The 22,466-nt window shown below is 38.2% G+C and overlaps 9 protein-coding genes, 1 long non-coding RNA gene and 2 other non-coding genes across 16 annotated transcripts in view; 7 read left to right on the top strand and 5 right to left on the bottom strand.

Annotated features, from left to right (window-relative positions):
• LOC132197862 (histone-lysine N-methyltransferase MECOM-like) overlaps positions 1–2,029 on the top strand; it is a 64,124-nt gene extending 62,095 nt beyond the window's left edge. For all 4 annotated transcript variants that reach the window (XM_059621448.1, XM_059621446.1, XM_059621445.1 and 1 more), the window contains exons 7-8: positions 379–648; positions 1,310–2,029. In XM_059621448.1, the coding sequence (XP_059477431.1) occupies positions 379–648; positions 1,310–1,768 (729 nt within the window). In that variant the 3' untranslated portion in view covers positions 1,769–2,029. The remainder of the gene's footprint in view (positions 1–378; positions 649–1,309) is intronic.
• Positions 2,030–5,434: 3,405 nt separating this feature from the next.
• Positions 5,435–8,893, top strand: LOC132197864 (sodium-dependent organic anion transporter-like). Its single transcript, XM_059621450.1, has 7 exons — positions 5,435–5,536; positions 6,221–6,448; positions 6,500–6,833; positions 6,941–7,115; positions 7,163–7,422; positions 7,485–7,671; positions 7,731–8,893. The coding sequence occupies exons 2-7, from the start codon at positions 6,231–6,233 to the stop codon at positions 7,889–7,891; spliced, it is 1,335 nt and encodes a 444-aa protein (XP_059477433.1). The 5' UTR covers positions 5,435–5,536; positions 6,221–6,230; the 3' UTR covers positions 7,892–8,893.
• LOC132197867 (uncharacterized) lies at positions 8,278–9,534 on the bottom strand. Its single transcript, XM_059621456.1, has 8 exons — positions 9,417–9,534; positions 9,297–9,351; positions 9,105–9,241; positions 9,007–9,046; positions 8,874–8,947; positions 8,688–8,802; positions 8,483–8,630; positions 8,278–8,405 (listed from the first exon to the last, which is right to left on the bottom strand). Exons 1-8 carry the CDS (start codon positions 9,441–9,443, stop codon positions 8,300–8,302), a joined length of 702 nt encoding a protein of 233 aa, XP_059477439.1. The 5' UTR covers positions 9,444–9,534; the 3' UTR covers positions 8,278–8,299.
• Positions 9,535–9,830: 296 nt separating this feature from the next.
• Positions 9,831–12,750, top strand: LOC132197863 (complex I assembly factor ACAD9, mitochondrial-like). The gene is made up of 4 exons (XM_059621449.1): positions 9,831–10,110; positions 10,335–11,262; positions 11,461–11,782; positions 12,023–12,750. Exons 2-4 carry the CDS (start codon positions 10,351–10,353, stop codon positions 12,685–12,687), a joined length of 1,899 nt encoding a protein of 632 aa, XP_059477432.1. The 5' UTR covers positions 9,831–10,110; positions 10,335–10,350; the 3' UTR covers positions 12,688–12,750.
• A 20-nt stretch (positions 12,751–12,770) lies between these two features.
• LOC132198393 (zinc finger protein 239-like) lies at positions 12,771–14,263 on the top strand. Its single transcript, XM_059622408.1, has 7 exons — positions 12,771–12,776; positions 12,855–12,977; positions 13,032–13,377; positions 13,432–13,556; positions 13,615–13,773; positions 13,832–13,966; positions 14,033–14,263. Exons 1-7 carry the CDS (start codon positions 12,771–12,773, stop codon positions 14,261–14,263), a joined length of 1,125 nt encoding a protein of 374 aa, XP_059478391.1.
• Positions 14,264–14,271: 8 nt separating this feature from the next.
• LOC132197871 (uncharacterized) lies at positions 14,272–15,109 on the bottom strand. The gene is made up of 3 exons (XM_059621460.1): positions 14,842–15,109; positions 14,670–14,778; positions 14,272–14,611 (listed from the first exon to the last, which is right to left on the bottom strand). The coding sequence occupies exons 1-3, from the start codon at positions 14,950–14,952 to the stop codon at positions 14,352–14,354; spliced, it is 480 nt and encodes a 159-aa protein (XP_059477443.1). The 5' UTR covers positions 14,953–15,109; the 3' UTR covers positions 14,272–14,351.
• On the bottom strand, positions 15,091–16,571 carry LOC132197868 (RWD domain-containing protein 1). 2 transcript variants are annotated; one of them, XM_059621457.1, is made up of 6 exons: positions 16,413–16,571; positions 16,002–16,097; positions 15,741–15,934; positions 15,542–15,685; positions 15,302–15,485; positions 15,091–15,242 (listed from the first exon to the last, which is right to left on the bottom strand). In XM_059621457.1, exons 2-6 carry the CDS (start codon positions 16,069–16,071, stop codon positions 15,157–15,159), a joined length of 678 nt encoding a protein of 225 aa, XP_059477440.1. In that variant the 5' UTR covers positions 16,072–16,097; positions 16,413–16,571; the 3' UTR covers positions 15,091–15,156. The 2 variants fall into 2 exon arrangements, with proteins under 2 accessions (XP_059477440.1, XP_059477441.1); XM_059621458.1 differs by lacking the exon at positions 16,413–16,571 and adding an exon at positions 16,211–16,373.
• Positions 16,537–18,370, top strand: LOC132197869 (myosin regulatory light chain sqh). The gene is made up of 4 exons (XM_059621459.1): positions 16,537–16,693; positions 17,082–17,278; positions 17,586–17,815; positions 18,142–18,370. The coding sequence occupies exons 2-4, from the start codon at positions 17,089–17,091 to the stop codon at positions 18,244–18,246; spliced, it is 525 nt and encodes a 174-aa protein (XP_059477442.1). The 5' UTR covers positions 16,537–16,693; positions 17,082–17,088; the 3' UTR covers positions 18,247–18,370.
• A 17-nt stretch (positions 18,371–18,387) lies between these two features.
• LOC132197872 (uncharacterized) lies at positions 18,388–19,636 on the bottom strand. The gene is made up of 2 exons (XR_009441909.1): positions 18,923–19,636; positions 18,388–18,870 (listed from the first exon to the last, which is right to left on the bottom strand). It is a non-coding gene; the product is annotated as an uncharacterized LOC132197872 (long non-coding RNA).
• LOC132197866 (uncharacterized) overlaps positions 18,866–22,466 on the top strand; it is a 62,534-nt gene continuing 58,933 nt past the window's right edge. The window contains exon 1 of the mRNA XM_059621455.1: positions 18,866–19,026. The gene's annotated coding sequence lies outside the window, so the exon portion shown is untranslated. The remainder of the gene's footprint in view (positions 19,027–22,466) is intronic.
• Positions 19,752–19,870, bottom strand: LOC132198490 (5S ribosomal RNA). Its single transcript, XR_009441987.1, has one exon. It is a non-coding gene; the product is annotated as a 5S ribosomal RNA (ribosomal RNA).
• Positions 20,888–21,006, top strand: LOC132198484 (5S ribosomal RNA). The gene has a single exon (XR_009441981.1). It is a non-coding gene; the product is annotated as a 5S ribosomal RNA (ribosomal RNA).

The raw sequence follows: 22,466 nt of genomic DNA, 5'->3' as shown, positions 1-22,466 counted from the left end.
TGTGATGGAGAGATTTTTATTTGCCTATTATTTTTTGAATAAAATAGCCCTTTCCACACCATATAAAAGCAAATCAATTAACTAATTGTAAGTATGGCCGCAGACTGCAAATTTGAAAAAAAAGAAGATACATTATTGAACTCGATTAGTTTTCAATGCAAAATTATTTAATTAAGAAATTCATTTCGACTTTTTTGTTCCATTGAAATTTTTGGACAAGATACTGACTGATGAATAGATTAAACAAGCACTTTTTTATGTGAAAAAAAAAACAATAATTATTATTTGTAACTTCCGATTCTCTTTTTTCTCTGTCCTTTTCATTATTCAATTTTTAACACAATTTCTGACCCGTTTTTCCTTCTTTGTGTTTCTCAGGAGAGGGATTTGAGGCCTGCAGTGGCGTGTCCCCTGCCTCTGCACCCGTTCGACGCGTTCATGTACCGACCTGCGTCGTTCCCACCCTCGTTCCACCCACCCCTGCACCTGCTGCCGACGCCGCGAGCCTTCGGGCTTGCACCGTCGCCACTCAGCCCCAGGCTTGGGTTTGCGCAACCACCCTTCAAACCCATGCACGAGGTCGGAGGCGGCACCGCCCCTGCCCCAAACAAGCAAAAGGACCGATACACGTGCTCCTTCTGTGGAAAGGTGTGTAATTTTTCTTAATAATTATCTCAATATTATGCTGTTTTGCATTATTTTTATTTCATTTAGCTACAAGGTCAAAGTATAAATATAAAATAAGCTTATTGTTAGTTTAAAAAAACGCAAATTTTTTCCCATAATAAAAAAATTAATTTTTGATGTTTTCTAATAAAAAGTAATATACGAATATATTTATCACTATTTCTTTACTTTAAAGGTTTAATTAAATTTTTTAATTGAAGTTTATATTTCATTATAGAATTGTTATGATTATTATTATTTTTTTATGTTTCGACTTTTACTTTTTTATTTGAATTCTTTGGCAAATAAACATATTGATAGAAATGAAGATTCATAAATTATTTAAAATTCAAAAGATGTTAGACTCTCAACAGATTTCTGGACTTCAAATTATGCTGATCATAATAATATTAGAAACATTTATATTTTTAAATAATCCAAAACATCCATCATGAATCAAGAAAATTTTTGGTTTTCTAGAATTTTTCAGGAATTAAATAATTGTATTATAATAAAAATTAAATTGAACCTTACAAAGGTCACAAATTTCTTCGCGTCTATAACTTCCTTTTAAGTTTTAATGGAAGAATATGAAGATTTTAAATTATGAAAAAAAATTAATTAAATTTTGCTTGATTCTCAGGTTTTCCCGCGTTCGGCGAATCTGACGCGTCACCTGCGGACGCACACCGGCGAGCAGCCGTACAAGTGCAAGTACTGCGAGCGTTCATTCAGCATCTCGTCAAATCTGCAGCGCCACGTGCGCAACATCCACAACAAGGAGAAGCCGTTCAAGTGTCCACTGTGCGAGCGCTGCTTTGGCCAGCAGACCAACCTGGACCGGCACCTGAAGAAGCACGAGGCCGAGGAGGCCGGCGGCGTCCTGCTCGACAGCCCCGCCTCCAGCAACGATGACCAGGCCTCCGTCTTCGACGAGATCCGCTCCTTCATGGGCAAGGTGGCGGGGTACGCCGCCTCCGGCGTCGGGGGCGGCCCCGGCGGCCCCCAGCCCCCGCTCTTTGACCTCTCCCGCACCCTGGTCAACAACAATAATAACTTGAAGCGGCCGCAGAATGACGACCCCATCGCCATCTCCAGCTAGAGTGACCTGTTCGACCTCTGTCCTCCCTCCCTCCCCCACCACCTCCTTGTAAAAAGGAGAAATAAAAGAAAGTGCATCGGACACTGTCCCTGTTGAGGTGTTGAATTAATTATTAATTAATTATATTGTCTTCTTAGTCATCTCGAGCCAAAGCTTTTCAGTCACACCGCCGTCGGCTAGTTTGGTAGGCACCCAAGTTGTTACAAAACAATTGTATTGTATAAAAAAAAAAAAATTACTTAAGAATCTCTCACATGTGTCTCTCATTATTGAAAATAATTATATTGTATCTCGTCTCCTCCTCTCTTAATATGCTTGTGCGCGAAAATTGATTATTGTAATGGAAAATAATCGTCTCCCTCACAATCTCTATCTCTCCACCATTCATGAAATGTGGTTGTTATAAATTATTGATATTAAGAGTTACGGAATCGCCTCCGATTGGCGCCACCATGAGAATCTCCCATTCTCACACTCTCTTTGTGCTTTGTATACTGTGTGTGTCGTTCCATGTTATCCATATGAGATGCAAGCAATTATATTGCGCCCTAAACTCTCTCACGTGCAAATAAATTTATTCCACGTCATCAAAAAAATAACTCTGGTAATTTTATTACAATTAAAATACACTACCTAAGAAACTTTATACAATAACTTTTTTTAAATTGAATTCCACTGATTTGAATAACTCTGAAACAAATAAATTATTATTTTTACTATCACATTTACTTTGATTGGAAATTTTAGTTTTTTTTTAAATTTATCACAAGTTTTGTGCTATTTATAATTTCAATTATTTCTTCTGCTCCCTAACGACGAGTTAAGGTAAACTAAAAAGTAATTTAATTTGAGATAAGCATAACATTTGCTCTCTGCTTCTGTGAGAGCCAAAGTAGCACTTACATGTTGTGCACAGGCGCCAACACTTTCATGCAATCTGGACCTCCTGAGGAAGCGTGTCAAGGAGCCCTGAGGGGTCCGCCGTCGTTTGTCGCATTCCGAACCTCTCGGCAGCTGTCGATTCAATAACCATCGAGTCGCTCAACAAGACGAAAACCAATCTGAAGGCTTTGACGGTTTGGCACTATTTTTTATGAAATTAATATTAGCATTGCCAAATATTACGTTGTTAACAATTACCCTCGCACAGTAGTGCCGGACTGGCTGTTTGGATGAGGGGTCCGAGATGCGAACAAAATCCTCCAGGGATAGATTTCCTGGATTTGGTAGGGGTCGAGACCTGCCACACGTCAGGCACACACCCAACCTTATCCGGAAGACGTCCCTCACCCAAACTTCTACGTTAGAGGTGCCGGTCTTGCGGCGCTTTTTCTCGACCTTTGGCTTGCTGTGTATACAAGAGTTCTTACAAATAATGTGAATTTGCGCTTTCAAAATTACTCACAGCCTCAACACCGCTCTCACCCAGGCCCTCTCCGACTGCAGGGAGATTTTGCCTCGGTTGCGTCTGAAATGGGCAAGCATTTCTTGTATATCTTTGTCTACTGCGTCTTTGAAGGGTGTTCTGAAACGAATTATACATGCGATAATCTATCTAGACGGTTCATAAAAAGCGAATCAACATATTTGAAAGCGTACAAGCGGTGCCAATACAAAGTTCACTGTGCTCATGGTCATAGCGCAGTTGTCTTTGGCACTTTTCGCGTGTTTGTCTTTCGCGAGGCGGGAGGCTCTTGAGGTTGATAGAATTGTCTTGGTTAACAAAACGGCGCCGTTTTCCGGATACATCGACGCGTGCCACCAAGTCTAGTGCAACCAAAATTTACTTAACTTTAAGGCAAAACACATTATTTAATTCGAGTAACCTCAACCTCACCCTTATACGCATGAAGGGCACATTCACTTTTTAGAAGCTATTTGTTTCTCGGCAAAATGAGGACTGAAAATAGTTTATGGAAATGAATAAAATTAAAATTAGGAGTCTCACTTGTCTCAGCCGTGGGGAAAATTGTAAATTCTCAGGGAGATATTTCGATTTCAGGAAGCCGTTGGCTACGCCAGCCGCCGAGTAAAATACAGCGGCTGAGATCTCCAGAAATACTCTTTACAAGTTTAAATTAAAAACCAAATCGTGTGTGAACAAAAAAAAACCGTTTTTGCCCTCTGCACAATAAAAGAATTTTACCTAATTATATTTACCTTCATTATTTCTCGTTTTGTATGAATACGCAGGCGGGACCGGGCCAGTGCCAAATGCATTTTCCGCAACCGATGCTGGCTTTACTGCTGCTTTTTCCACAAAGAAACGATCGAAATGTGTAAAGAACGACGTTGAACGTTTCATTTGAATCGATCGGGCAACAATCCGATTTAGGTAACATTGAAACCAGTTCGTCGCCATGCCAACAGACTCACTTTGTTTTGAGAAAAGTAACACAATGTGGATTTTGTTAGGAATACAACAATGAAAACATTTCTAATGATTTAATGATTGTTGAGTTTAAATTCCGCGGAATTCAAAACAAATTTATGAAGATATAATAAAATTTTAAATGCTCCATTTTTTTGGATTAATTAATAAACTCATTTAGATTATTATTTAAAAGTAATTTACACCATCATAATAATTTTTAGCGATTTTTAGCGTATTTCATAATTGCATTTGATACTAATCATGTGCACCCTGTAATATTGCAGAATCCTTTTTTTACTTCGAGTAGTTTAAGTCACTTCAATTCAAGTTTGATTAAAAGAAAAGTGCCATTAAAGATAAGTAAGTAGGTTCACTTAAATTTCCACTCAACAAAATTCCCCAGCAGTGCAAGCTACAGCTATTTTAAATCTTCTATCACGCTCCTTATCATTTAAACTCTTTTTGATAAGCAATTGTCGCTGAATAATAGGTGTGGTGTGCGTTCTCGTCATAAATTTCCGCAATCATACTTGAACTTCAGCAAAGCTACTTAATCGTGCAAATCTGGCAATTACCCTTTGGTGACCGTGATTTGTATATAAATTTAAAAGGGAAATTGATGGAAATAAAAATTTTGTGATTAAAGAAGCAATTTTTTTTTAATCCTGAATATCAACTACTAGAAAATAAGGATGCTTGATGAAATAAAAATTATCTATCCATCCTTTTCCATTGAATTGAAAATATATTTTTTATTAATTAACAACACAAAACAGTAAAATAATCTTGATGCAAAATTAATGTTTGACATTTTTCATCTATTTTGTTAATTCGGTTAATTCAATTGTTGACAAATTTCAGATTTGATTATCGATGGCGTAAGAAAATTATCTCCCTTGCTATAAATTTGATAGCGCATTTCCTGTTCTATTCCCATTTACATTAAATTAATAGGGCGCTCGCCATCCAGCTGCTGCCTTTTGGTCCCTAGCCTAACCGCAATTATGTGTCGCATTATTTCAAGTTCATCATATCATAAGTGCCCGAAATTACCGAAATTGCGAATTTGTGCAACATAAATTAGATTGAGGCAAAGAGGCGCAAGTCTGTTCTGCTTTTGAAGGTTGTGGTGCCACAACATGTTGCATTCGGCGAGATGCGCTCCGTCTATTAAAATCGCGGCGCTCTGCCGATAAGAAGCCCTTGAACGCGCTGGACAATGTGGAAATTATAATCGGCCATTACTTTCGTATCAATCACAAAAATTGAAGTCTCGAGGTTTGATAGGGAGAAACGCGGCGGAACTTTTTGATAGCAGTTTGGTGCCACCTGATATTACCAGATATCGGACCAGATTGGTTTGGACATCGCTGGAAGCAGCAACGCACGACACTGTGAGTTCAACATAAACAAAACCCAGACTTGAACAAATATTTTCACGGAAGATTAAATTCATGCAAATCCAATTTTTATTTTCAAATAGAATTTAATTAGAAATTTGTGGCGTTTAAATTTTTTGTTTTTAAATTACAAAGTTTTTCTCATTGAAATTATATGTATACATTTGCATTGCTAAGTTACATCAATTCTGAACTAAGTTTTTTGTAACCTCATTTTTACCTTGTGCAAGTTGAATCTATACATAAATTAAAGACTGGCGTGTTCTACTTTTTGTGTTTTACTAATAGTTGAATGCGAAAAGCTTTTAAATTATGAGATAAGCAAGGCTCAACTTTGCTTCTGCTAATATTAAAAAATATAGACTTTTAATCAATGACGTACATTCATTTGTCAAAGGCAAACTTAATTATCAATATTTCTTCTTATTTCAAGCGTCATTTAACCACTTTTGATAAAAATTGGCTAATTTAATTGTAAATATTTTAAGGAAGTGTGAAAATCTTCCAAAATAAAATATCTAAACTTGAAACACTTCCTTGCACTTGCTCAATACCTACCAATCACTAAAATAAGTCTATGAAACTTTTTTATTGTTCTTGCACTTTAAGAAAGTGCATAAACATTAATTATATTATTTGTTCAATTTTTTTATTGCTATATTAACATTGGTGCAAAAGGATTGCGGCAATGAGTGTCTCTGCGGTATTTGCGCTACTCGCGGCCTCCCTGGCAATTTTGGCCGGAGGAGCCAAGGCAGAGATGCAGGTCATCTTTGAACCAGCTCTAGTCAAACAGCTCAAGGACAATGGTACGAAAACAGTCACAGTCTGGGCCAACGAGTCCTTTTCCTTTGTCTCCGTGTTTGCCGCCTCGACCCATCCAGACGTGGCCGAAGTTTCTTTGGAGTAAGAAAATATAAGATTTAAAATAATTTTGTCAAATTAATTTTGTTTTAGGTCTCTCAATTTTGAACTTGTCAACGGAAACCACTCCAAGTACAAAGCCAATTTCACCGTGAGTGGAAAATTCGTTGGCTACACGGACGTGATCCTGAAAACCTTCAAAGAAGGAACAAACGTTTTGGTCGACGAAAGTCCGGCACTTTTCGTTTCAGTGATCCGCGCCAGCGACGGAAGTGATGCAGTTTTCATTGGCACCATTTCTGTCATGATGTTTTTCATGTACATTAACTTCGGATGTGCATTAAATATGCCGCTTGTCTTAAAAAATCTGAAAAAGCCCATTGGAATCACCATTGGACTTGTTTCCCAATTCGTTTTCATGCCAGTTGTAAGTAAATACAATTAATTAGCCTAAATTGTAAATTTTTAAGTTATATTTTAACCACAATATAAGACAACTTAAAATTTTTGCAATGAAAATCATTAAAATTTCAGATGAGCTTTTTCATCGCCAGATATGTGTTCTATGATAATCCAGCTCTGCAGCTTGGCCTATTTTTCATCGGCAGCTCTCCCGGTGGAGCGGCCAGTAATATGTGGACTTTAGTCCTTGGCGGGAATCTCGACCTTTCCGTGACAATGACCGCAGTTAGCACGTTCGCCAGCTTCTGTAAGAAAAATTTCCCTCTCAATCATTTTTATTAATTTTATTTCTAGTAACAATCCCCTTTTGGGTGTTCACATTGGGTCGCTTAATTTTTGAAAACGCAAATATCGCCGTGCCTTACAAAGAGATCGCATTCACTGCCCTGAGCTTATTTATTCCGCTGCTGATTGGCATCTTCATTCAGTACAAGCTGCCAAAGGTTACAACGTTTTTGAACAAAGTTCTAAAACCTTTTGCTGCAATTTGCTTGATATTCATCATTTTCGCGACTTGTTACAACGTTTTTCTGTTCAAATTCGTCACTTGGAAGGTGAGTGGCATTTCTCATAACTTCTTCATGAAAAATATCAACAATAATGTCCAAAAATTTAGCTTTTATTTGGCGCATCTTCCAATCCTATTTTGGGCTACATTTTTGGCGCTGGATTGGCAAGAATATTTCGGCAGAGTGGCCCAGACATTCTCGCTATCTCAATTGAGACGGGCATTCAAAACGGAGCAATTGCTATGATCTTACTGAAGGTTGCCCTGGAGCCTCCAGAGAGTGACATTTCAGCAGGTTTTCATCAATATCTTCATTTAAATAGAAATCCTTTTAATCTTTATTTTAATTTTCAGTCGTCATTGTGACGATATTTGTTGCGACACAACTCCCATTGGCCATATTGTTGGCATTCTTCAAGATTCGCGACTGTGTGCGGGCCAAGAAGAAGATTAATATCGACCTTAATGAGACGGAAATTCCATTGAAGCAACCAGTACCTGAATTTAAGCAATAAATTTTACAATGTAAATGTTCCAATTGGTCAAAATTATGATTATTTATTCTCTTTTATATTTCAAAGCTATAAAAAAAGTTTTTTTTAAATCCAATTTTTTTTTATGAAATGTGATTATCCATACACTTAAAAAATGCTGCAACTTTTAAAATAGTCCAAATTATTAGATATTGAATGCTAACAACGCCTGCAAAAGAGAACATATGCAACCCGCACACTTTAACGGAGAATTAAAAATCAATAATTATTCTCCTCTCTTCATTGACGTCAGTATTAATCATGTAAGACAGGATAATTTTTATTTTTCCCCCACATTAAATTAATTTATAATTTCAATCTCTTTACATCAAATTTTGTTTGTGTTTACTGAACACAAAGAATGTTTATTTAGATTTAACTAAAAGTTTATTATCCATCACAAATATTTTTGTAGCATTCGTCGAGAACTTCGCAAAACGCCCTGCTTTCAGTGTTGCAATCGACATCCTTCCAAACCATCTTTCCTTTATCTAGACTGGAATTATAATTTTTTTTTATAAATATTCCAATTTTCATATTAATAATTTAAGATATAATAAAAAAAGCACTTACGCCACCTGAATGCATTTTCCTGCCCCACTTGGTTTCCCACCGACCCAATTAGTAAACCCAATTTTGTCGCCCGTCTCCATCCAGGTCAGTTCATCTCCCAAACTGGAACCTGAAGTCCAAAAGTTGTCTTTGGCCATGGCAGCAGCGGCTAAAGAGTTCATTGAAAATTATTTAATTATATTAATAATTGGAAAGTTGGAAAAACCTTTATTCTCTGTCAAAAATTTTGCCAACGCATTATTTGTTTTTTCATCAACAATGCTCGCAAGCTGAAAACCAGTGATGCTCCGACAGGCTTTCATAGCCCCGTGCCAATTCAGCTTTTATTAAAAAAATGTATAATATATTTATAAATATTTAACTTTTTGCTGTAAAAATATTAAAAGTCTACTTTTGAAGTGGTCGTCATGTTTGGGAACAAATACATATCTCCTGACAGATACGTCAAATTTGTAGACATTGCGGCTGAAATATTAAAATTTATTTAATCGATTCCAAAAATTTAAATGACTTTTGTCTCATACCAGTCGATTTACACAAATTGGCATCTATTGGTCTATCATTCTTTTTTTATTAATTTATAAATATTTTATGGCGTTGCTTTAAATTTATTTATCAATACGTTTTTATCGCAGGCATAAGTTGGTCGTGGATCAGGTGCATAAAAGAGGTTTTCATCCACGAATCTCTTCCTGTCTTGCGGCACGCAAGATTTCATGCAGCTGAACTCGCCGCCCTTTGTTATCGACTCCAAATAAACTGCAGGTCTGCGCGTTACGCACCAAAATTTGTGACTTTAAATTATTCCACTTACCCTGCTTGGAGCTGTATATGTCCTGAGTGCGCCCTGTCGTTACCAGAGTCAAGAACTGCATGTGTTAAAAAATAAACCATGAAAATGCTTTAATAATAAATTTTTACGATTTTTACTTACAATTGTAAATAAATAAAAGAGTTGCATTATTGAAAGATGTTTTTGATCCTACATCAAATCGAACTGTTCGAGCTGCTCTGGAAACTGAACCGGATGGGTCCGTCGCAGCCAACGTTTTCATTTCCGTCGAGCGTCATCCGAATAATATGCGAACGCAAAAAATCAGTAAATTATTTTAATTTAGTATAACATGCGAATAAAAAAAATGATGCATTTTATGAATAAATTAACTTCAAGCCCAGCGGCTGAATCAGATTTTTCAACAATATAATAAAACACTGTCAAAGTAAAAAAACCAATGGAAATGAAAACCAATGCACATGCTGCTTTAGCGCCGAAACGCACGAAGGCCTCCCGATAAAAGTACTTTGAATTTGACCGCCAGAGGTCAGAGCAATGCAATGAATTGATAAAATTACCTTTGGTAACGCCCACTTCCTGGCTCCTGCACATTTTCGGCTTGTTGACTTTATTAAATATCCCGTGTTTCACAAATTTGTATAAATCATTTGTGCAGAAAATATCATTGATCAAATTGAAATAACTGAAAAACATTTTAAACTTCTTTTCGGCAAAAATTTATTTCGGAATTTAATTATTTTGGGACGATGAAATAATATTTTAAATGTCCGCTGTGGCAAAGGTCACTTTATTGGAGGGTTTCACCAAGATATTTCGGGAATTTCTTCAAGAGGTGAGCAGATAAGTTGATTGATAACAAAATTTCAAGCAAGCATTCATTTTTATGTTAATCGGGCTGAAATAATAAAGAAAAGATAGCAATTAAAAAATCAGAGCGCTGCTGTCGTCGGAGATCAAAGTGTGAATTTTAAATTGAACGTTGAACCAAGAAGATATATGATTTTTAAGGCTGCTGTGTTTGGATGTTTAGTGCAAACTGTTTTCGTATATTTTCAGTGATTGAATATTCACGATGCAGTGTGCGACGAGAAGAGTGATTTTTGCCAGGCCGACGGCCATCTGGACCAGGTTGGCCTCGATGGAGGTGGCCAAACCGAGGACGACGGAAACCGTTCTGGCAGAAAAGTACGCACAGAAGAAAAAGCAGGAAAAGCCATTCGCCAAGGAACTGTTCCTCGGCAGGGTGGACAACGACCTCTTCACCTTCCCCGAAGTCCTTGAACCCGAACGTCTGCAGACTTTGAACGAAATGCTTGTGCCGATCGAAAAGTTCTTCACCGAAAAACTCGACTCAAAATCCATCGACCAGAACGCCAAGATTCCTCCGGAGGTGCTCACCACCCTGAAGGACATGGGCCTCTTCGGCCAGCAGATTCCTGAGGAGTACGGCGGCCTTGGATTGAATGCTACCGAATTCGCACGAATTGCCGAGATCACTGCCCTGGATGGCGCAGTGGCCGTGACCCTGGCCGCCCACCAATCCATCGGCCTCAAAGGTCTGCTGATTTGCGGCACCGACGAGCAGAAGCAGAAGTACCTTCCTCGGCTGGCCACTGGAGAGTGGGTGGCCGCCTTCTGTCTGACAGAGCCCAGCAGTGGCTCGGACGCCGCCTCGATCCAAACCAGGGCCACCCTGGCTGAGGACGGCAAGACCTGGAAGTTGAACGGAGGAAAGATTTGGATCAGTAACGGTGGAATCGCTGACTTCTTTACTGTTTTCGCCAAGACTGAGGTGCACAATGAGATCGGAGAGAAAGAAGACAAAGTCACTGCTTTCATTGTTGAGAGAGGCTTCGGAGGCATCACATCTGGCAAACCTGAGGACAAACTGGGCATCCGAGGTTCAAACACTACCGAAGTGCACTTTGACAACACGCCAATACCTGCGGAGAATGTGCTGGGAGAAGTCGGGGGTGGTTTTAAGGTAATTAAAAATAAATTGAAATTAAATATTATGTTGTACATTAATGCATGAAGTTTTAAAGTTGCTATTTAACACCAAATCACTTCAAAATTATTAACATTAAATAAACTGTCAATAATTTTCTTTCTTCTGCTTATTCCATATTTTTTTGACCAATTGTTTCAATATAAAATATTTTCCAATTCGAAACTTTTTTAGGTGGCCATGAACATCTTGAACAGCGGCCGTTTCAGCATGGGCAGTTCGTCGGCTGGTGTTTTGAAAAAGCTCATCAAGTTGGTGTCCCAGCACGCCACCGAGCGCAAGCAGTTTGGCAAGCAGCTGAAGGAGTTTGGCCTCATCAAGGAAAAGGTGGCTAATCTAACCTTGGACGTTTACGCTATGGAGAGTATGGCTTACATGACGGCCGGCATGCTCGACATGTACGAAAATCCAGACTGCTCAATGGAGGCTGCCATGGTCAAGGTTTACAGTTCAGAAGCCGCTTGGTCAGGCGTTAGCGAATGCCTCCAAATTCTTGGTACGACAAAAAAAAATAGATTTAAAATTCAGAGCTCATTTTAAATTCTGGCAACATACAAATGATTTACCAATTTAATTATATATTTCTAATGCCAAAGTTAGGTAACTATAAAAAGTTGCCTCATTTTAAAAAGTACGTAATAATCTTACACAATGTTAATCCCCTTTAGATCAATTGATGTTAAAGATTCTTCTATTAAACTCTTATGTAACAAAACTTTTATCATCTGTTGTGCAGGTGGCCTTGGCTACATGAAAGATTACCCGTACGAACAGTACCTCAGAGACTCACGCATCATGATGATCTTCGAAGGCACCAATGAGATTCTCCGCCTCTTTATTTCTCTTCTCGGCTTTCAGTACGCTGGTGTTGAATTGAAAGAAACGGTTAGGAGAGTCAGAAACCCGCTTTTCAATCCACTGTTCATGCTCAAGTTCACTGGCAAAATGATCCGGCACCGAATGGACAATCCAAAACTGAAACTTCGCTTGAAAGACTTTGTTCACCCGTCCTTGGACATTGCAGCCAACCAACTTGAGTACTGCGTTTTGCGACTGCAGTACGCTGTGCAGGTTGTGTTGCAAACCCACGGCAAGGATGTTGTTGACGCCCAACTGGACCTCAAGAGAATTGCAGACATGTCCATCAATGTGTACGCCGCTTTTTCATCTTTGTCGAGAGCATCCAGGGCGTACTGCATTGGTCTGCACAACGCCGAGTACGAACTCACCTTGGCCAACACTATTGTCATGAGAACCCTCACCCTCGTCAAGAAAAATGTGAATGACTTGGAAAACGGCCCATTCGTCAACTTTGACCAGGCGCTTTTGGACATTGGCAGAAAAGTGTTTGAGAAGGGTGGTTACTATGCTGCACACCCTCTGACCAAGAATTTTGTATGAATTATTATTTCCTTGTTGGTTTGTAAGGCTGATTAATAAACTGTAATTTATTGGCATTGTTTAGCATTTTAGTTTTCATTGAAATGTCTGTATTCTGAACCTCTTACGGATAAATTATTTTACAAATTAGTTTAAAACAAATTATTATTAATATAAAATGATTTCAGCTTCATCAGTCAGATATCATATTAGACTACGCATTCAGCATTAAAACGGAGAGCATCAACAATTCTCAGGATTGCGTTTCAGTACTTGTAGCAGCTCTGCAGGAGCTCCAAAATGGAATAAATGTAATTATACCGTCATTATGATAGTGAAATGATTTGAATTTAAAAATTTTTTAGACCATAATATCTCATCATTCACAAAAGTCAGAGCAGGAGGACTGCTGGCCAAAAGATGTTATTTCGCCGCTCAACGAGGTGCCACCTGAGGTCCTCAATGACCCCTTCCAAGAAGTGAGTGACGCAACACCTTCCTTTGACAATTTTGTGAGTGAAGAAACTCAGCAGCAACTGGAATCGGGCCTCCTTGTTCGCTGGGATGACAAGCAAGTGTGTGAGGAGTCTGGAATCGTCATCAAAAGCTTGGAGGACAAAAACACTGTAACCCTTGAAGTTCTCAACTCGGTGTTTGAAAATGCCAGTGAGAAAAGCTGGAGCGGAAGTGAAAGCAACGCTGAGAAATTCAGTAATTTTTAATAAATGCTATTTATTTTTATTTATTCTTATTGAATATTCAAAGTTGTAGAAAATGAGGGTTCATATGAATGTCAAAACTGCAATGAGAGTTTTTCCAACTCTTCGAAACTTGAGTCGCACAGAGTTAAGCATCACGCTCTTCCATCATCTTGTGACTTGTGTGGAAAAGTATGTTTGTATTTTTGTACTCCGCCATTCGACGAAAAATTATTACAACAATTTTTAGTCCTTCTCCTCTGTTTCGGCGCTTCAAGTGCACTGCAAAAATGAACATGAAGGCGCCGGCTGTTTTGCATGCCCAACGTGCAAAAAGCGCTTCATGCTCCGGCTCAGCTACGAAAGGCACTTGAAATCCCACAATCCTTCGCTAACTGCAGTTTGTGAGGTAGATTAGTTTTATTTTTAAAAGTGAGGCGTTAATAGTATGTATTTAAAAAATACAGATATGTGGCAAAGCATTTAAGAGAGCCGATTACATGAAGCGCCACTACATGATGCACTCCAAAAAGAGGCCACACTCATGTGATGTGTGCGAAAAGACTTTCAGTAGTCCTTCTTCCCTTAAAATTCACAAGACGGTAACTGAAAATATCTATAAAAAAAAAATTTATTAGATATTATATTTAAATATTTTAAAATTTCAGCAAGTCCACGAGCAACTGAAAGATCATCCGTGCGATAAATGTGGAAAGAAGTTTGCCAGAATGGACAAATTGAAAGAGCACCTGAAACGACATGAAAACGTTCGGAAACACGAGTGCGAGTTTTGCCACAGAAAGTACGTCGAAAAAAGAGATTTGCGAATACACTTGCCAAAGTGCGGCCCTGGCGCCGAACCCTTCACTAAAAAGAGCAAGAAACCCTCAGTCCAGTGACAAAATTATCACTCTAAAAATAGAGAAAAGTGGATAATTTATTTTCCGAACATTAAATCAAGTTTACACGCATAATTAGTCTAATTAATTAATTCTCGCAAATAAAACTGAAGCGACTGATGCAGGGTTCAAAAGTGAAGCCGTGGTGGCCGTCGGAGCGGTTGTTGTAGATGGTGACGCAAATGCGGTCCTCTTTCTTTGGCACGGAGCAAGGAATTGGTTCAATTTGCAGCCACGGATGCACGTCAGGAGTGACCCATTTGATGATGCTGCTTTGTGCGTCGCAAGCGGCCGAGACCCAATACGGAGGCACCAGGTCATCTCGCATATCGGCTAGTTTTGTCTTAACTGCTCAAAAATTGAGTCAATTAAAAAAGTTACATTAATTCTTTAGCATGAAAATTACCATCTAAGTAATTAGTCAGCCACTTGTGATTGTTCTGGATGGTGTTTTCAAGGTTTAGCAAGTGCATCCCCTTTTCAGCGCAGTAAGTGAACGCTTTGTCCCATGACATCTGAGTAAATCATTTTTTATTATTTTATATCCAAAATATTTTTCATGATTAAAAGTTTCTCACCTTTTTGCTGCCAATGATGTAAGTTTTGTTCCTGAAAGAGAGCTGCCCGTCATCGACAAAGCCAAGGGCGATGTTGGTGAAGAAGCATGCAAGCAGCAGGTTCCGAAGCATTTTGAGTACTGATAAAAATCACGTAGTTGATCTGCTCTGTTGCATAACTAAGGGGCTAGGACTAAATTAACCATAATTGAGCATCACACAGCTCTTGACCTTTGTGGGAAGGGTCGGAGGGAGAAAGATGCGCACATATAAATGTGATTCTCAACGTTGAAAGAGGCGTTTATTACAATTGGATAATTACAAAAGGCGGGGAGACTAGCTGTGATCCTCATCGTCAATCTCGTCCAGATCGAGCTCATCCAAATCTTCGAAAAGCGTTTCGTCCACTTTGAAGTCGTCTCCTAAAATTAAAAACATTATTTTTTTACATAGTTTTTTTTAAATCACTTTAAGGATTTACCTTCTTCAAGGAATTTGAGGTCAGACTCATTAAGCGTCTTGTCCTGCAAGAACAATTCTCTGCCGGTCAGTTTTTTGCTATCTTTTTCCTTTTCCTTCTTTTTGAAAACAGACATCTCTTCATCGAAGGCCTTTTTCCACTTTAAGAAAGTCTCGACAGACACTCTGGTGCCCTCAAACCGTTTCTAAATTTAAAAATAAAGAGTTAATTTATTGGATTAAATTTCAGTGAGGAAGGTACCCTTTCAGCCTCTTCTTCAGCTTCAACCCTCTTTCGTTCCGCCTCTTCTTTGTGACTTTTTATTTTGTCGCTAAGTTGATTTAGCCACTCCAGAGCTGCCGAGACGAGCGTGAAAATCATCACCATGCCCACATTTTCTTGGGCCTGGAATGATTTAAAATTTTAAAGTGGTTTTAAAATTACCAAAGCAAACACATACAACTTCTTTCAGGTGTTCGACTAATCTTTTGGTCTCTTCAAAATTTTCTGCATCTAACACTTCAATTTCTGGAATTTCTTCAGGGTACTTTGGTGTGTACGTGAATTGTAGATTACAAGACAAACAGATGTCATTCTCGTCACTTTCGGCTCTCACTGGGATCATGAACTGATGAAACGGTAACTTGGAGAGAACTAAAAAAAAATTTGTTTTTAAATTTTCATCAATCTCATTCCAAAAATTTTCCTGACAAAATCTTACTTTCAAATTCGCCGCAGTAGATTGAGTCTAAGGCTTCTATTTCATTGACCTGTTCCTCGTGATGATCCATTTTTATTAAAGACTTTCAATCACAGTCTGAAAACAAAACAAATAATTTTTTTTTAAATTTGACGTCGTTTAATCATACATATTATTATTATTATTGACAAAATTTGGTTTCATTCAGTTTGACTGATTTCCTGACAAACCATTATCATCCTGTTTTCAATTTGAAGTTTGTAATAAACTAAAAAGCAAAAAAATTTATAATTTTAATAAAAAGAAGCGAAATCTACGGCATTTGAAATAATTTTGTTTGTCCTAAAAGTGGATATAGAAAGGGAGAAGGGAGCATCTGTCAGGTCTGCGGCCAGGTGCAAATGAGGAGGAAAGTGTCGCAATAGAAATTACCATAAATTCAGTGGCGATTTGTGCGCGATACCTGCTGCTTTCTATATTCTAAATATGGGCAAAATTTACGCGGAGTGCACGTAAACATGCGGCGACGATCTCGAGGTTCGAGGCCATGCCCACCACTCGACGCAGGTGGCAGCACTGTACGCGGGAGAGAGCAGGCGTGGCCACATGACTCACGGCCCCTGACGTCACGGCGGTTTCTGTCCACAACTGACACCACCCGCAGAACAATTCGCGATTTTTCACCCCGATAGTCACTCTTACGTCGTATAAAGGTGAGTTTCGGCTTCTTTAGCGGTGCCCTCGCCCTTTCGTTTAATTTTTCCAAACTTTTGCGGTCCGGGAAACCCTCAAAAGTGCTAAACAAACACAGATCAAATTTCAGTTCCTTGAACGCTGTTTGTGTGTGTGTGTCATTGTTTATATCAAGTAAGATAAAAATTCAACCTTATTAAGTACTTTTAAATTTCCTTGTCCTGTTATTTCTACAAAAACTTTTCAATTTGAACAACTAAAGGTCGCTTATGGTTTGAAAAATTTAATTCGAGCGACCTTGGAGAGGCATCTGCGCCGGCTGACTTGTCCCAGATAAAATTTCCTTATTTGGCAATGAATTTTCTCTGCTGTTGTTGCAGTGTTTTAATCCATTTCTCGTCTTTGCAGACTCACCATGTCGTCCCGAAAAGCTGCCGGTCGGCGAGTGGCCACCAAGAAGAGGGCCCAGCGGGCGACGTCCAATGTCTTTGCCATGTTTGACCAGGCCCAGATCCAGGAGTTCAAAGAAGCCTTCAACATGATCGATCAGAACAGGGACGGTTTCGTGGACAAGGAGGATCTGCATGATATGCTTGCATCTCTAGGTGCGCAATTTAACTTCAAAAACTGCCAATGTTAATCATAAATAGAATATTAATATTTCTTGAAATAAAAAAAGTCTGATTCCTTGAATAATTTATACTATTGGAAATTTATTAATTAATATTGATAAGCAATACATAATTAATTTATGCAAATGACAAACTGAATAAGTTAAATACAACTTTGAAATGTTTAAAATGTTTGAGTGAAAGTTGCATGTTGCTAAAATATTAAATTATTTTCAATTATTACTAGACTCCATCAAATGCTTGGATGTATTTTGTACTAAATATCAAAATATTGTTACAGGAAAGAACCCCACCTCGGAGTACCTGGACGGCATGATGAACGAAGCTCCCGGCCCCATCAACTTCACCATGTTCCTTACCCTGTTTGGTGAGAGGTTGCAGGGCACTGACCCTGAGGATGTGATCAAAAACGCATTTGGTTGCTTCGACGAAGAAAACAACGGCCACATCAACGAGGAAAGGCTGAGAGAATTGCTGACTTCCATGGGAGACCGATTCACCGACGATGAGGTAAAAAATTTCGTGACTCACAAATTAAAATTTGGTGCCAAGAGCAAAAAAAATTATTTATGGATCAAATTACAAGTCTATTAAAATTCAAGCTAAAGTCATCCAAAACAATTTTGATAATCGCAGCTCAAATTTCATCAAATAAGTCTTAAAAGTTTTGAAGAATCATGTTGATTTATTTAATTTTTTTTTCTTATTGTAAGATAAATAAAATTTTATCAATTTTGGAAGCTTTGAAAATTTAATTATATTAAACAAAAACAAAATTTGAAATAAAAAAATATTAATTACTTTATTTTAAACTATTGAATTTTTACTGTTGACAGGTTGACGAAATGTACAGAGAAGCACCAATCAAGGGAGGTATGTTCGATTACATCGAGTTCACTCGCATTTTGAAGCACGGCGCCAAAGACAAGGATGAGCAATAGACTGTGTCCGTTGCTTGCAATTCATCTCGATTGATCAAGAGCTGAGCGGGACCATGTATCAATCAGATCTTTGATTCTTGTCTTTCCTGTTGAAGCAGTATTGAAAATCTCTTTTAATTATCAATCCGATTTCCGTATTTAACACCTATTGCGTACTTATATTCTTACTTTGCTTTGATTTTTTATCCAGTAATAACCACTGTGAAAAACAAAAAACTATTCCATTGTTTAAGAGTAATTGTAGGAAGTTTTAATTAACACAAATAATAATATTCCACGATTGAGGTGCATTTGTAACAAAATATAAATTTATATCGTTGCTTAAGAAAATTGCGATTTTTTTACCATAATGTAAAGTTTAGAAAAATATTAAAGAAAGCTCAATTTGGCCAAGAAAATTCATGCATTCTGATTTGTTCCACCTGGGCAGACTGGTCGGATGAACGGCTTCACATTGGCGTCTGGGAATTCTTTAGATTTGAATGGAGATGCTCCCGCTTTTGCACCCAATGGGGCTTACGACGGACACGCTCTGGTGCGCCTACAGTGTGTGGAGCTGCCGGCAGTCAACCACAGTCCGGGTCTAGTATAGTCTGGTGAGGCAAACGACTTGCTTCAGTTACACTGATATGATACAGTTGAACGGGTGACACAGAAAACACAGCTAATTACTCACGTCTGCCCTTTGAGAAAGTGATTTTCCCACGGACAAGTTGGTCAAACTTTCGGCCAAGTTGTGAGGACGAGGAGTGAGTTGGCGGATTTCAAGTCCCCTGAAAGGTATTGTGTATATTTGATTGCAGCTTTTTATCGCCGGTTGGTATTTTTTTTTCTTTTGCTGGACAAAAAGGGCCATAATTCAGTGGTTGTATATTCTCAGGCGGCGTCCTTGATTCAGTTGATGCAAACGGAGAGCGCTCACTTGGCGTAATTTGTGGATGTCCCAGTGGAAATTTGTGTTTTATGTATAGGGTTGTCAGAGAGTGAAATTTATACACACAACCGCTCCCAGTTTAGATAAGTTCTTGCAAAAGAAATGAGATTATTTTCGTCTCAACAAGGAAATTAATAATGGATAATATTTTTAATTTTACTGCATAAGGTTTTATTTTGGTCATTAAAATAAAATCAATGAAATATCTTTAAAAATTTATATACTCAATGAAATTTAAAATTAATGAAGAATAAAATTATGATTCCATCATTTTTAATTCTTGGTGATTTTGCTAATTTACGATACTTTCATTCGTGACCATATTTCTTGTCACTAAATTACTTAATAAATTCGCAAAAACCAGATTTTTTATTGTACATTTACCTCCTACTGTGTGATACACTTTGAAAAATTTTAAATCATTTATAAAATTTACTCCGATCCAGCTCCGATTAAATTTAACTGCACAAGTACATATGAATTGCATTACTTTAAAAGTAATCCGAGCATAATGCGCTGAAGTGTTAATTTTTAAAGTTAATTATAATTAAAATAATTTAAAAAGTGAGGGCGCCTACAACATGCAGTGTTCCCAGGCGGTCACCCATCCAAGTACTGACTGCACTCAACGTTGCTTAACTTCGGTGATCGGACGAGAACCGGTGTATTCAACGTGATGTGGTCGTAGGCATTAGCTGCGGGGAACAGTTTACCACTACTTTCAGCGCGGTCTGAGGGGGGCCCGTTTAGCACGTTCCTTATTTTCTGGACGACACATTACCGTTTGGTGTTTTTGCGCTGACATGACGTGCCACGAATTACAATAATTATTAAAACGTGACTTTTACGTATTTTACGTGGTGGCACCTCAAAATCGAGAGGGCTCGCATTATGCTCTAAAGTGGAATGTCAGAAATTCTTTTGACTGCGGAAGAATGAAATAAAAAATTATAAAATGTTTTGTCCGAAAAATGGATACTTTTTAGTCAAAAAATTGGAACGTGGAATGTCAGCAAAAGCCAACGGAATGTCAAAGATTTTATTTATTTAATTACTTGCTAAGAATATAACCGGGAATAACAATGATTGATTTTTTATGAAATTAAAAATGGAAACAACTTGACTAAAAGTTCTACTTTATTTTTACTGCCAATAACGAAAAAAAACAGCCCACTACTGTGGCGCCAGGAAATTATTCTCTTTCGACATAGGACAATTATTAGATTGCTCTTCATTGTCAGTTCCCATCAGTTCTCCGAGTTCTCTATGCTGACTCTTGTACATATTAAATACATATTTAATTAAAAAATCAATCATTGTTATTCCCGGTTATTCTTAGCAAGTAATTAAATAAATAAAATCTTTGACATTCCGTTGGCTTTTGCTGACATTCCACGTTCCAATTTTTTGACTAAAAAGTATCCATTTTTCGGACAAAACATTTTATAATTTTTTATTTCATTCTTCCGCAGTCAAAAGAATTTCTGACATTCCACTTTAGAGCATAATGCGAGCCCTCTCGATTTTGAGGTGCCACCACGTAAAATACGTAAAAGTCACGTTTTAATAATTATTGTAATTCGTGGCACGTCATGTCAGCGCAAAAACACCAAACGGTAATGTGTCGTCCAGAAAATAAGGAACGTGCTAAACGGGCCCCCCTCAGACCGCGCTGAAAGTAGTGGTAAACTGTTCCCCGCAGCTAATGCCTACGACCACATCACGTTGAATACACCGGTTCTCGTCCGATCACCGAAGTTAAGCAACGTTGAGTGCAGTCAGTACTTGGATGGGTGACCGCCTGGGAACACTGCATGTTGTAGGCGCCCTCACTTTTTAAATTATTTTAATTATAATTAACTTTAAAAATTAACACTTCAGCGCATTATGCTCGGATTACTTTTAAAGTAATGCAATTCATGTGTACTTGTGCAGTTAAATTTAATCGGAGCTGGATCGGAGTACATTTTATAAATGATCGTTTTAAATTTTTTTTAAATGTATGCAATAGGAGGAAAATATATTAATTATAAAAAAAAATTGGAATTTTAGAGTAACTTACATGCAAGAAGGTACTTTCGGTGTTTCCCTCCGGGTTGAAATGAAATTGGTAATTGGTACAAAAACAGTCAAAACACCCGCGACGCTTGTTCCGACTAAACTTCATCTAAGTTTTTAATCTCTAACGCCATAGGAAAGAATCATAATAAATTAAATTTTGTATTTTCCAATAAAAATTAAAAATACTTATACCAACTTATTTCCAAGTTGCATTTCTGTTAATGAAAGTCATAATGAATTTGCTATTTTCTTCAATCTCTGAATCTTATTTAATTATGTATTAAATAAATTTGCATTCTCCAATTATTATTATTATTATTGAAAATCAATGTTTGGAAGAAAAAAGTAAATAAGGAACCAGAAAAATTTATTTTCATTCATTCAATATTTTTGTTTTTGATTGATATAGTTTCTGTAAACGTTAAACAGCTCTTTTCTCTTACACACGACAGCAATTTAATCCAAAATTCTATCTTCTGTCTCCATAACAATAAAAAATGGGGCGCGCGGTCTCATGCGAAACAATATCCGCAGCTCATGTTGCCGCCCAATTATTTAACCCATAATTTATGGGAAGCGGCGGAGAGCTAGGCGAGCTACTGGAGAGCTCAATTTTTTTATTACCGCCATGCGATGCCCCAACCCCTAGCTCGTTGTGGCGCCACCACTACCCCACGTACTCCTTTTACTCTCCCTTGCTTATCTCAATGAGAGGCGGTGGTGAAAGAAAGGGTTGCGACCCTTGACGAATTCCAAAAACGTATAATTGTTATTCGGTGCACGACGGAGAGGATCTCTGCGCCAAAATCCAGGCACAACTTTCATGATTTCCGTCTCGCCGGCACCTGGGGGCGAATCCGAGGGGTAGTTGGACACGCCAACCACCAACGACGATCAATAGACAAGCATGCGCGAATCTCCGCCCGCCGCCGGTTTGGGCGAAAATTCGTACAGTGCGTGTGTACAAAAAGTACATAGACTTTTTATTTTTATTTGGTGCCAACGCTGCTAATGGCCTCGTCCCTCAGCCTGAATCGAAGTAGGCAAAGAGTGGAAGGGAAAAAGGTCCGATGAGAACAAAAAGCGCCGGCGTCTGCTGTGGTATGACAGTCCGTAGAGACGCATCGGCTCCCGGCGTAATTTATCAAAGGGCGAGATAAATGACGATTTGCTTGACAGGCCATTTTGGAGAGCGCAGACTACATGTCTGATACCAAATGCTTTA

Source organism: Neocloeon triangulifer, unplaced genomic scaffold (genome assembly GCF_031216515.1).
Source record: "Neocloeon triangulifer isolate White Clay Creek 2 clone unplaced genomic scaffold, ASM3121651v1 ptg000012l, whole genome shotgun sequence".
NCBI lineage: Eukaryota > Metazoa > Arthropoda > Insecta > Ephemeroptera > Baetidae > Neocloeon > Neocloeon triangulifer.
Note: the sequence above shows the minus strand (reverse complement) of the source record. Positions and strands in the feature narration are given on the sequence as shown.

Excerpts from the sequence above, each read along its gene's own strand:
- LOC132198393 (XM_059622408.1), top strand. Across the intron at positions 13,774-13,831 it reads CGCTAACTGCAGTTTGTGAG|ATATGTGGCAAAGCATTTAA; the intron begins GTAGATTAGTTT and ends TAAAAAATACAG. Across the intron at positions 13,967-14,032 it reads CCCTTAAAATTCACAAGACG|CAAGTCCACGAGCAACTGAA; the intron begins GTAACTGAAAAT and ends TTAAAATTTCAG.
- LOC132197869 (XM_059621459.1), top strand. The coding sequence starts at position 17,089 with ATGTCGTCCCGAAAAGCTGCCGGTCGGCGAGTGGCCACCAAGAAGAGG. Across the intron at positions 17,279-17,585 it reads TGATATGCTTGCATCTCTAG|GAAAGAACCCCACCTCGGAG; the intron begins GTGCGCAATTTA and ends ATATTGTTACAG. Across the intron at positions 17,816-18,141 it reads ACCGATTCACCGACGATGAG|GTTGACGAAATGTACAGAGA; the intron begins GTAAAAAATTTC and ends TACTGTTGACAG.
- LOC132197863 (XM_059621449.1), top strand. The coding sequence starts at position 10,351 with ATGCAGTGTGCGACGAGAAGAGTGATTTTTGCCAGGCCGACGGCCATC. Across the intron at positions 11,263-11,460 it reads AAGTCGGGGGTGGTTTTAAG|GTGGCCATGAACATCTTGAA; the intron begins GTAATTAAAAAT and ends AAACTTTTTTAG. Across the intron at positions 11,783-12,022 it reads CGAATGCCTCCAAATTCTTG|GTGGCCTTGGCTACATGAAA; the intron begins GTACGACAAAAA and ends TCTGTTGTGCAG.
- LOC132197867 (XM_059621456.1), bottom strand. The coding sequence starts at position 9,443 with ATGCAACTCTTTTATTTATTTACAATT. Across the intron at positions 9,352-9,416 it reads TCTTTTATTTATTTACAATT|TTCTTGACTCTGGTAACGAC; the intron begins GTAAGTAAAAAT and ends TAACACATGCAG. Across the intron at positions 8,948-9,006 it reads CAATTTGTGTAAATCGACTG|CCGCAATGTCTACAAATTTG; the intron begins GTATGAGACAAA and ends TTAATATTTCAG.
- LOC132197868 (XM_059621457.1), bottom strand. The coding sequence starts at position 16,071 with ATGGATCATCACGAGGAACAGGTCAATGAAATAGAAGCCTTAGACTCA. Across the intron at positions 15,486-15,541 it reads CTGAAGAAGAGGCTGAAAGG|AAACGGTTTGAGGGCACCAG; the intron begins GTACCTTCCTCA and ends TTTTAAATTTAG. Across the intron at positions 15,243-15,301 it reads CCTCAAATTCCTTGAAGAAG|GAGACGACTTCAAAGTGGAC; the intron begins GTAAATCCTTAA and ends TTTTAATTTTAG.
- LOC132197871 (XM_059621460.1), bottom strand. The coding sequence starts at position 14,952 with ATGCTTCGGAACCTGCTGCTTGCATGCTTCTTCACCAACATCGCCCTT. Across the intron at positions 14,779-14,841 it reads ACATCATTGGCAGCAAAAAG|ATGTCATGGGACAAAGCGTT; the intron begins GTGAGAAACTTT and ends TGATTTACTCAG. Across the intron at positions 14,612-14,669 it reads GCTGACTAATTACTTAGATG|TTAAGACAAAACTAGCCGAT; the intron begins GTAATTTTCATG and ends ATTTTTGAGCAG.
- LOC132197864 (XM_059621450.1), top strand. The coding sequence starts at position 6,231 with ATGAGTGTCTCTGCGGTATTTGCGCTACTCGCGGCCTCCCTGGCAATT. Across the intron at positions 6,449-6,499 it reads GTGGCCGAAGTTTCTTTGGA|GTCTCTCAATTTTGAACTTG; the intron begins GTAAGAAAATAT and ends ATTTTGTTTTAG. Across the intron at positions 7,116-7,162 it reads TAGCACGTTCGCCAGCTTCT|TAACAATCCCCTTTTGGGTG; the intron begins GTAAGAAAAATT and ends TTTTATTTCTAG.